General features: G+C 38.9%; 1 protein-coding gene across 3 annotated transcripts in view; it reads left to right on the forward strand.

The window, feature by feature from the left end:
• The first annotated feature begins 1,478 nt into the window (after positions 1-1,478).
• Positions 1,479-12,193, forward strand: part of LOC105063053 (B cell receptor associated protein 29) — a 39,978-nt gene continuing 29,263 nt past the window's right edge. The window contains exons 1-4 of one of the 3 annotated variants that reach the window (XM_045510983.2): positions 1,479-1,499; positions 2,132-2,238; positions 5,232-5,332; positions 11,570-11,720. In XM_045510983.2, coding sequence (XP_045366939.1) covers positions 2,147-2,238; positions 5,232-5,332; positions 11,570-11,720 — 344 coding nt within the window. In that variant the 5' untranslated portion in view covers positions 1,479-1,499; positions 2,132-2,146. Of the gene's footprint in view, positions 1,500-1,526; positions 1,670-1,811; positions 1,916-2,131; positions 2,239-5,231; positions 5,333-11,569; positions 11,721-12,193 lie in introns of those variants that run through there. The other 2 variants (XM_074367662.1, XM_074367663.1) reach the window with 2 other exon arrangements.

The raw sequence follows: 12,193 nt of genomic DNA on the forward strand, positions 1-12,193 counted from the left end.
TGTGCTACACTGTTCCAGACCGCTTGTATGTGGGACTTGAGCATCCACAAATTTTGGTATCCATTAGAGTCCTGGAACCAATCCCCTGCGGATACTGAGGGACACCTGTGTATTTGAAATATTATTTCCTGGAGAATAGTAACCAGGTTTTATTTTAATTTAAAAACCTAGTTTTCATACCCTGTTTTTAGTAACATTTTTATTCCTCCCAGCAGTTGATGATAATTTTAACTTTAAAGTTCCATGGTTTGGGAATACTAGTAGAATTTTGTTAGTGGTGACTGTACCACTGCAAGAATTATCTCAGGTTAAAATAAAAGTTCTGTAATTAAGATATGGGTCTATATTACCCTCTAAAAAATTATAAGGAGACAATTAACTAAAACTTTAATTCAAGAGTTTGGGAATATTAAATGAATCCATTTTTAACATAAGCACTATGTTGCCATTTTTTAGGCACATTTTGTGCTTTCATTTATAAGTTTATGGATTTTTTAAGATAACTGGCTTTTTAATGTTAAGTATATAAGCAAACAGGGAGCTATAGTCAAAACTTAGTCATTTTTGTTCGTAAATTAACTCAGAAGTGAATTAAACGAGGGTTGTGAGCACAGCAGCTTAGAGGAAGGTGTAGAGCCTTTCGAAGGAAACAGTGTAGAAGGGCAAGGAGTTCTAAACGCGTTTTCTTAAGTTCCTACGCTTAATTTATGTTGTCTTTTTTTTTCTTTTCTATGTGGTCAAGTATATTTGTGACAAGAGAAAGCATTGACTTAAATGTGTTTTTATTTTCAATAGCCACCACTTTATTTTCATCGTTTAATGTTCCCAAAATGTTTCCAGGAGGATAACACTTATGTGCTCATTCCTGATTTTAATATTGAAAAAAAAACTTGTAATAATTTGAGTGTATTCACACTAATTTGGAAACCTGGAAAACAGTAATTGAAAGAATATACCCATGAACACATGGTACGGGCATATTCTTTCCTGTCAGTCCCCATACATCACCCTACAGTTTATCACCTCAGGCCATGGACAAGAGCAGAAAAGAAAGCTTCACGCATAGTATGTTTTGACGCTACATATTCTCCGACATTCTCAGAACAAAATGCTGCTCAACCACGCAACCAGGGCCTATTTAACTACAGCTTAACGACGAAGCTGTGTCTAGGGTAAAGTAGGGAACAGGGAGGGAAAGCGTTTTAAACCCGTTCTCCGGACGTGCGGCGCCCGACCTTTCCCTCCCGCCCCTGCGCCACCGCCCCTCCCTGGACCCCACCAAGCTCTTCCAGGACGTCGGTTAACTGCGCCCCTCCCACCCAAACCACACTGCGTTAGAAACTGTAAGCGGGATCTCTCCAAGAAGTCGCACTTGGGAGCCCCAAGCACTGGATCGAAGGGTCTGAGTCATCCGCTACCTCCACCACCAATTAGAAAACAATTATTGCTAATCGTCGTATTCGCACCGCCTGAGACCACAGCGGGGACCGGCAGGGGAGGCCAGAACTGGGAGAGGGAGCGGGCGGGGCTGAGGGCGGGGTGGGGGAAGGGCGGGGGGATGGGGCGCTCCCCCCCGCCCAGCCGCCCTCCCCTCCCCCCGCCGTGGCGTGTGACGTCCCTCCGTCGGCGGCCGCGGAGCAGCGCGGGGAGCCGGGCGGCGGCAGGCGGGGTAAGGCCGGGCGGGAGCCCTGTGGGCCGCGGCCCCTGAGGCGGCGGCACGGGGCGCGGGGTCGCGCCGCTCCCGCCGCGGTTGGTGCGCGGGGTCGGCCCTGCCGCTGCGCGTTCGCCAAGCGGGAGGGCCCCCGGCGCGGGCGTTAGCGGAGGGTGGCGTTAGGCTACTGACGACGCGGAGCGCGGCGAAAAGACGGCCACGGTGCCGCCCGGCCAGCAGCTCACGGCTCGGCTCGCCCGGGAGGTGGAGACGCCGGCCTCCAGGCCCTCCCTTGTCCCCTTCCCCTCCCCTCCCCTCCCGTCCCTTCCCTTCGCGCCCCGGGTCACTGCTGGGCGCCTCAGTTGGGGGAAGGTGGGACGCCGCAAACCCCTGGACGAGAGCCTTGCGCCCCAGGGGCCTTTCGTTTAACCCCGCTTTCTTTGAAAGGCAGCGAAGTAAACTAAGTGTTTGTCTATTTAGGTGTGAAGAAAAAAAATGACACTCCAATGGGCGGCAGTTGCAACTTTTCTTTATGCTGAAATAGGACTCATTTTAATCTTCTGTCTACCTTTTATTCCTCCTCAGAGGTAGGAAGCCTCCAAATCGCTACAATAATAAATAGCTGGTTAGCTCTTTAGACGGTTTAGTGTGTGATGGAAAAGTTTTCTTAAGATTAAAAAAGCCTGAGTGCTCATTATATAAAAGGTAGTCTTTAAAAATAAACTCACAAATTAGTAATATATAATGGCCATATTAAAATGGCACTTTATATAAAACTACTTATTATATATATATATATATACAGATAACTTCCCCCTCCCTTCTAAAAGGAAAAGGGCCTAGTCCTTTTTGTTCTGTTGATTACAGATGTAACAAAGCAGTGGTGGTTCTTTTGACGCCTGTCTTGTGGTCAGGTTTTACCTTTGTTTTATTGCCCTGAGTTAGAACAGTGAACTAAAAAAAGGTAAGTGGATAATTGATGTTTATAGCGCAGCATGGATGCAGGAATGTTTCATTGGAGAAGTGGAATGATAATTTCGAAACTTAAGCCAATAAATGATTCTTAGTTTTGGCCTTACGCAATTCATTAATGTTTGTTTAATGGCAGTCTTAGTACTTTATTTCCACACAGAATTAATTAATATGTATGAAAAGTGCTGAATATGAAAAGTATCAGAACCTTACATTAGCCTAAGTTCATTAGTAAAGAACCTTCAAAGGTCTTTCTGTGCGAAGTATTTTAATTGAAGCATTGGCACTTTACCCCTGTAATAATCCACTTATTAGAGCAGTTTTAGATCCAGACTTGATAATGTGAATGATGAAATAACACTTCTATAAAAATATTGCAAGACGTTTATTTACTTAAAAGAAAATCTTTCGTAAATGAGATGCTAGAAATAACCCACTGAAGTTTAGTAAGATCCCTTGACTGAAAGAGACTTATGAAAGTCTTCACCTTGACTCAAGGGTCCAGTAGACTTTTAACAAGTCACTTGTAGCTTGCTTCTTACCTACCTGGATTTCTACTCACTTCTATTGTCTGTCGGCTATACCATCAATATTTCCTTTCTTATAAAAGAAAAAAAATTGAATCATACTGTAGGGAGGGCCATAGAGATAATTTTATTCAACCCACTCATTCTGCGGGAAAGTGGCCTAAGGTTATCTAGGTGACCTGTGACAGAATCCAGACAAGAATCTGACTTTGAGTCTAGTGCTTTTTCTTCTATTCCATCACCTTATCTCTTGTCCTGTTGACTTTGTTTTAGATCCTCAGCAATAAATACCCTGTTAAGTGTTTCGGTAATACTTGCAACAATAGAATCCTATATTCAAGAGAAAGATGTTATTTATAAACACCTGACTTATAATTAAGGCTTAACTTCACAGAAAAATTATTTTTTGTCAGTTGATCTTTTCTCCATCAAAATGGTCCATAAATTATGCATCTTTTTCTTCCTGGCAAATGCAGTAGTTTCTTTCCTATCCTGATCAAATAGCTATTTGTTAGATTTGTGTATATACAGACACATTATATAACTATATCCTCACGTACATAATGAAAACATGGTATATATGCACACAGATCATTTACATTATGTCCCTACTCTGTGTAATCACCATACTCTTCAAAGACAAGACTTCCGTCTTCATTTATTTTGACCCTCTACTTTTTTCTCACATAACCCACTAGTTAAAGAAAGATACATGCTCAGAGGTCAGACTGCCCAGGTTTATATCCCAACTCTGTGTGACCATGGGCAAGTTATTTACCATCTCCGGCCAGTTTCCTCATCTGTCAAATGAAGGTAATACTAGTATCCACCTCAGTGGGTGGTTGTGGTTATTAAATGAGCTAAAACATGTGAAAGTGGTTAGAACAGTAGTGTAGGAAGGACTCTATGTAAACTGTTATTAGTGCTTCCTTGAATTGAGCCTTGTTACAAACCGCTAGTTGTTCCCTGTAGGCGGTCTCTTTTGTGTCCTTTTATACTCTCAGTTTACTTGAAATGTGAATTTACACTTGGACCTAGATCAAGGTATGCCGCTTACATTTTCTTTCTAAAAACACAAATGTTTGTCATGTAAAATTTGAATAGCAACTTTGGAATTGGAAGCACAGAAGCAAAAGAAACTGCATCTATATGTCTCTCTCTCCCCACCAACTTTAGGTTATTACTTAAAAGTTGTTTGCAAAACTTATTAGTTAATAAATTGCCATAATCTTAAAGTGAAACTTTTTTAAGTTGTAAATACTTGAAGTTTACCTAAGTGCCTATTATCTCTGCTGTCTCCTTTAGACTCAGTTACTGTATTATTAATTTAAAATGCCCTTGTACAAAGTTTGTCACCTTTGCAATTATGTGATGGATTACTTTGTCACTCTTTACCTCTTTGTCTTTGCTTATACTGTTCATTCTGTCTAGCGTATTTATTTCCCTGTTTGATTTTCTGTGTTCAGATCTTGATCTGGGTGGTAATTACATGGGTAAAAATTCATCAACCTGTGTATTTAAGATTTTTGGACTTTAAGATTTTTGGACTTCATGTGTGTAATACCTCAATTTTTAAAATTTTCTTCTTGTAAAAGTAGAAAAACTCTCTTGGAGTAAATGTTAAAAATGAGCTATATAAAAATAAATAGTGCAGAGAATAGAACTCCTTATTCCTGAAACATTGCTAATTGTTAGACCAATAGATCTTTTGTTATTTCTGAGTTCCCTGATTAGGGAAACGATATAAAGTGATAACTTCTATCAGAAATTTAACATTTTACTATAAGAATTCCTTTTTGAGGTTTTGATCATGTATCTTTACTTTAAAAGTTTTTATTTTAGTATATTTAAGCCACCAGACAGAAGATAATCAAATGTCATATTATTAATAAATTTGAAAAGTTGTTTATTTCATGAGACATTCTTACTGATAAGAATTGATAATTCTCTAATGAGATAAAGAAATTAAATTTATGTAATTCTTTTCACTCACTATGCAATTACCAAAATGTTACATCAGTTTTTAGAGAGTATATCAAGATGTTCTTTTTATTTTTTACACCTAATGTATTGTTTTACAGATGGCAGAAGATTTTTTCATTTAACGTCTGGGGTAAAATTGCAACTTTCTGGAACAAGGCTTTCCTTACTATTATAATCCTATTGATTGTTCTGTTTCTAGGTAAGTACTAGATTCCTCCTTTGAAGAAGTTTAACTGTAGTTAATTATCGTTATTATTACTGACGATTCATTAGTTTTTAATTAAGTTGATGTTGCTATTGATGTACAATTGACTTTATATTATGTGGTATATTGATCGTATCTAGATTAGGTAATTGATATATTGATAAGTAGTTGATAGATATTACTGTTATATATGCACAAGCATAAATTTCAGCAGAGTACAATGGTTCTTAACCTCTTGAGTTGTTTTAAGACTTAAATGCAGCAATGCATAGCCCAGTTTTCAGAGTTACCAATTATACAGTCCTTTGTTACTGTGGTCTCCTCGGCACCCAGGGGCTTAGCTGTTGGGAGGCAGAGGAATGGACTCACTAGGCCCTCAAAAGGAGTTTTAGGGGCAGGGTGTGAATCTTCATTGGATCCTAATTTAAAAACAACTATAACACGGACATTTGGGGGAGTATGAACTGGTCGTTAGATAAAATCAGGGAACTTTTGTTAACTTCAGTTGAGGTATAAGTGTTAGTGTTGCTGTTACATAGCAGAAGTCAGCAGCCTATAGCCTGCGAACCAAATGCCTGCTTTTGTAAATAAAGTTTTATTAGAACATAATCATGTCCATTTGTTTATGTATTATGCATGCATGTTTCCGTAAACAGCTACGGAGTGAAATAGTTGAAACACAGGCTGTGTAGTTTATAACATTTACTATCTACCCCTTTACAAAAAAAGTTTACCAGCACCTGTTACATAGGAATATGTCCTTATTCTTAGGAGTTGCATGCTGAAATATTTAGAAGTAAAGTGTCTTGGTATTTTCAAGTTACATTCAGATGTTTGAAAAAAAGACAGGTAAATCAGATATGACAAAGTGTTAACAATTGTTGACTCTAGGTGATGGAAATAGAGATGTTTATTGTGTTAATTTTTCAGCATGTTTGAAATTTTTATGATAACAAGTATTTAGAAGTTAGAAGTAGACCTTTAAGGTTTTTGTCAAACCAAAAATTCCAGGAGTCTAAGTAATTATGTTTTCTAGGAGGAGTAGCTGAACTAAGATTAAGTAACTTGTCTGAGATCACCCAGCTGTTTCTCGACACTTCAGCTTTTTAAACTTTAAAAAAAAAATTTTGCCATAATGGGGGTACTGGAAATTGAACCCAGGACCCCCTGCACACCAACCATGTGTTCTGCCACTGAGCTATACCCCTGACCCTGATACTTCAGTTTTTGATATACATTGCAGAGTATGTTTTCCCTCAGAATTGCCTCAGAATTGTATTGTGGGTTAATTGGATTTTACAGGGGCCAACCTGAGGCCATAACCACCATATATGCCACTGTTTTCAGAAAATGTTTCTCACATTCCATACCACCAACCTCTGAAATGGAATCCTCTTCATAAAACATGAGTAACTGGTGTGAGAAGGTATGAGTAGGTAATTGTATCTGGGTGTGAATGGCTTTGTGCCTCATTTCAAAATGTATTTGTCTCATAGTAAGTTATTAATGTTACTGATTGCATGTCCAGCCATAGACGACATAACACTAAGCAAGTAAAGAATGATAAGGAAATCAGGTCCCAGCTTTGCCACCAGCTTACTCAGTGGCCTTTGGAATGGCAGTTCATCTCTCTGAGTTTGGTTTATCCATTTGCACAGTAAAGGGAGAGGGGAAATAATCTCTGCTGCTCTTACTAGCTCTCGAAGTGTATCATGACCTTCTAACTCTCAAATCATCGCAAGAATGTCTGCTGAAAACTGCCACATCTCCATAGAAGGAAGGGAAACTTGGGCCAAATTTCTTTTGATTACATATATCAGAAACCAACTTGAGCTCACTTAAGCAAGAAAGAGGAATTTAAAATAAAATATGGGGGTTGTTTCAGGGCAGACCAGGGAAGGGCAGAAGCCAAATTCCAGGGAGGGACTTTCCCAGGAGCTGAAGTGTTCTCCATGTCCTTTCTCCTGGTTTTACTTCATTCTTCCTTATCTCTGCAGACTCTGTACTCTATTCCCAGGACAGAAAATGGGCACGACACAGCTGCCTAGTGTGGTCACTCCAGCCATATGCAAGGATTAATTAGCCATTTCTGTATCCCAATTCCAGTTCTAAGGGAAAAAAATCAGACCAGTTAGCACCACGTATCCAACCCCCATTAGATAAGCTATGGCCAGGGATCAGAATCACAAAGCAGAATAAGACTGCTGGCTGGAGCCTACATCTGTGGGCACAGGGGTAGTTAATTCCCAGAGAAGAGGAACATCGCAGATGATTAATGCAAGAGCTTTAACCATGGATGGTTAAAGACAGGCAGATGAGGACTTATCCATGCAGCCTCAGTGTTTCCATCTCAGAACAGAGTAATAACATCTACTTCATTGAGGTGTTGGAAGGTTTAACTATAGTAACGTGTAGAGTACATAGTCCAGTGTTCTTGTCCACTAATGCAAACCCAGTAGGTTACTCAAGCCTAATTCATCTTTTATTTGGGAATTTTATTTTTATTTTTAATCATCTCTGTAATAACGTAATTGTTACAAGATGTTTATATTTCTAGAGCTAATACTAGAAAATTATGTGGTCATCTCTGTGTGTTTTAGTAGGCTGGAATAGGCAGAAAGGAAGCAAGAAACCCAGGAATGTGTTTAGTTTCAGCAGAAATGCATCCCAGGAGTTTAAAAGTGTCCACGAGTGATCTAAAAAAAGACTGCCTCCATATGGTTTATAGAAAATTGACTGTTGTCACATCCTCCCCTTATTGTTGCCCCCATTCCACTTTTCAGATATGGTCTCTTTGTTATTATGCAAGCGATTCCGGATGTAAGTGGGTTTGTATGACCACTTACACCTATTCTTTGATACTATTGCTTAATCTTTAACATTTTTGCGTAATGGATCCAGAAGTATTATTCCTGTTTAATTGCCAAGTAATAATGACCTTCATATTTCGTTCCTCTGGCCTTTTCAAAATAACTCGTAAATACTATTTTGTTTGTTTGTTTAGTTGTTTTATAGTGGTTGGCCTGCTCTTGCTATATTATTAAGGCAATCTGAGTAATGATTAACTGGAAATAACCATTAAGTCCAAGGAAATTTTAAAAAGATAACTTAAGAAACTACTTAAAATAGCTCTATGCAAACAAATTTGACAGCCGAGATGAATGGATAATTTTGTAGAGAAATATAATTTACCAGATGAAGCTTAATAGATGCAGAAATTTTAAGCAAACCACTTTCCATAGAAGAATTGTAAAAAGTTATCAAAAAGCGACCCCCTCTTTACAGAAAAGCATAAAAACAGATAGTTTTGCAAGAATTTCCATGACTTTCAAAAAACATATTACCAATGCTGCTTAAACCGTTCCAGAAGTTAAAGAATGAAAGCTTCTGGGGGAAGTTACAACTCAGTAGTAGAGTGCATACTTAGCATGCACAAGGTCCTAGGTTCAATCCCCGGTATCTCCATTAAAAATCAGTCAGTCAATCTAATTACCTTCCCCTGACCAGGAAGGAAAAAAAAAAAAAGAAAACTTCAAATTTTATGTAGCTAGAAAAAAATAAACTCTAGAATTGAAAATAAACCAGAACAAACAAACCAAATGTTATGTAAGATTGATAACATATGACACAGAGAAGAGAGTTTGTTTCAGGTAACTCTTGAACATAGTACTCTACTTCCTTGACGGCCTATATTTCAAGAACGAAAGTGATTATAAAGAAATCCAAAACTTTACTTAGTTTCATTGTTAATAATTTGAGAACTGTTTTATGCATATTGCCACATAAAGCAATTGAGTAATAGAAATAGCATGCCAAGTCAAAAATTAAGAAATGTTTTTTAAAATTGGAGTGATCTATTTGGGTTATGTCTTGGAGCTAGTTAGAGGTAGTGGTTGTACAACATTGCAGATATACTAAGTGCCACTGAATTGTTCACTTTAAAATAGTTTATGTCATGTTGTGTGAATTTCACCTAAAATTTTTTAAAATAATTTTTAAAAGGACATAGGAGTTCTGCTTTTGGTAATGGCAAAATAGCTTGTATTAGACTAACCCTCCTGTGGTAACAATTAAGAACTGTGGACAAAGCTTGAAAAAAAAATATTTGAAGGCATAGGAGAGTAACTAAAATCAGACAGAAACTGGAGGGAAATCAGCCGTTAAAAATGAGGAAATCACATTGTGTGTGATCACATGCATTTCACTTTTCCTCTGAGGGTGCTTCTCAGACCATGTGGCATGGGTAGATAAAAGTCAAAGTTGACAGCCGCACTTTTAACTGGCTTGAGGTGTCAGGTGTTAAAGAGGCTGAAATTTAAGGGGAGATATCCAAGAAAGGAGAGAGGCCCAGAAAGTGAACCCCAAAATCTGCGTATCAATTCCCCTCAAATCCTTGGTTGAATCTTAAACCATGGATATATAGAGAAGATTCCAAGAAGCTCAGTGGAAAGAACTGAAAGGGCTGAGCACAAATGTTAGCTACTACCCACCAAGGAGAAACAGGGTTTGGAGCTTACCCACCAAGGAGAAACAGGGTTTGGAGCTTACCCACCAAGGAGAAACAGGGTTTGGAGTTTACCCACCAAGGAGAAACAGGGTTTGGAGTTTACCCACCAAGGAGAAACAGGGTTTGGAGTTTACCCACCAAGGAGAAACAGGGTTTGGAGCTTACCCACCAAGGAGAAACAGGGTTTGGAGCTTACCCACCAAGGAGAAACAGGGTTTGGAGTTTACCCACCAAGGAGAAACAGGGTTTGGAGTTTACCCACCAAGGAGAAACAGGGTTTGGAGTTTACCCACCAAGGAGAAACAGGGTTTGGAGTTTACCCACCAAGGAGAAACAGGGTTTGGAGTTTACCCACCAAGGAGAAACAGGGTTTGGAGTTTACCCACCAAGGAGAAACAGGGTTTGGAGCTTAAGTCCCATCAAATTAGAGGGGCATGGTGGACACCTTGGACCTTTCCACCAAAATCATAGAAGGGTACTACTCCTTAGGAGTAGAGAGTCTGTCCCATGAGTTAGGAATCTACTGTAACTGAAAATAAAACCAAAGCTGACCTTCTCTAAAAAGTATGAGAATCAAGACTCCCCCTACAGCTGTAATATGTACATAATCTTTGCAAGGGGACATGAATACACTGTCCTCTCTTCTCCAAGATGCACTATATTTTAGGCCACAAAGTCTCAGAAAATTACAAAAGATTGAAACCATGCAGAATATGTAAATGAGAAATCAATAACACTTTAAAGGTAAATTTTACCTCAATAAAGCTGCTATGAAAAAATAAATTGGGAGTGAGTATAACTCTCAGTCACAGAGTATGTGCTTAGCATACACAAGGTCCTGGATTGAAGTCACAGTGAAAAAAAAAAAGTAGTGGTTAAAATGGCCTCAGTTTTCCAATTAGAATCTCTTTCCCATATGACAATGAGTCTTTCCTGAAAATGCTGGTGGCTACACAAAAGGAGCAGCCTAACTTGCTTACACTTTCACTGGCCTCTGACATCTAACGCAGGTACCCTCCCTAGGACCTACAAGAATCCAGTATCTAAGAGTGCATTAAATATAGATGCTGCTAATCTGAAATCTGTTTTCCACTGGAAAGAGGTGATTCCCAGGAATCTGAGACTTAGTGGAACTGAAAGCATCAGAAGAGCAGTTATCTGAACATTTCCAGTAGCAAGTGTCATCCACAAGCCAGTTGGGGACCATATGCCACCATAGGTCAGATCACATTGTAACAAATCTGTGCCTGTGGAAATCTCAGTGTAGCGAAATATTTCTAAAATCTCAATAATTTAAAGTAATGGTATAATAAAATGCTAGTGCAGTAAGAGAAACGGAATAGTCTCTTGGAATTGATTATAATGGGATATGACCTATATAATGTTATCGTCAATAGTTGAATTATCATCAACCTGTTAGGGACCGAAAGAGTAAAGGATAATAGTTTGCTAGAGATGAGAGACAATACAATGGTGCTAAGTCCTAGATAAATAGTAAAAAATAAAAATGCTGTTATATTCAAAGTTTATGGCTAATATCCACTTACAGAGCATCTGTTTTGAGCATGGTACCCTCCCAGGTATCGTAGAGGAAAGATAGAGAGTCCCTACTTAAAGTCCATTACCTAAAAGTTATGTCAGTAGTTCTAAAACTGCTTCCCATTTCAATAATAATCTTATATTTTTAAAAGCCAAAAGTACTATTTTCTCTTTTTCTCTAATAGATGCTGTAAGAGAAGTAAGAAAATACTCCTCAACTCATGCCATTGAAAAGGGCACAGCCAACAGACCTGCTGCTTATGAACATACACAGATGAAACTTTTTAGGTCTCAAAGAAATCTTTACATTTCTGGATTTTCATTATTTTTTTGGCTGTAAGTTATTTTTTTAAGCACAACTTAAAAACATGCTTTATGTTTCTCATTTTTCCTGCCTATAATATAGATTTTTTTTTCTGTACTGTTTAGTATACTAACATCTTCATAAAACAACTGAGATGACATACCCCAATAACCAACAGTAGTCATGGCTTGTAGGTTTGACTGGTCCACAAGGCCCTGCATGATCTGGGCCCTGCTTCTCCCTGGAGCCCTGTCTCATACTATTCTCTGACGTGTGCACCACATCCCACCCACACTGACCTTCGCTGTTCATTCATTCATTCATTCTTGCAGCATAATTTACACTGAGTTCCCGTTGTGTACCTGTCTCCTTCCTGTTCCAGGGGCTTCTTCACACCAGCTTTCCCTGCTGCCAGATTACTCTTTCCTTCCCTCTCTCCTTGGCTAATTTCTACTCATCCTTCAGCCCCTTTCTCACCTGTTGTATGCTCCCGGAGAATGGATAT

The sequence above is a fragment of the Camelus bactrianus genome, chromosome 7 (genome assembly GCF_048773025.1).
Source record: "Camelus bactrianus isolate YW-2024 breed Bactrian camel chromosome 7, ASM4877302v1, whole genome shotgun sequence".
Taxonomy (NCBI): domain Eukaryota; kingdom Metazoa; phylum Chordata; class Mammalia; order Artiodactyla; family Camelidae; genus Camelus; species Camelus bactrianus.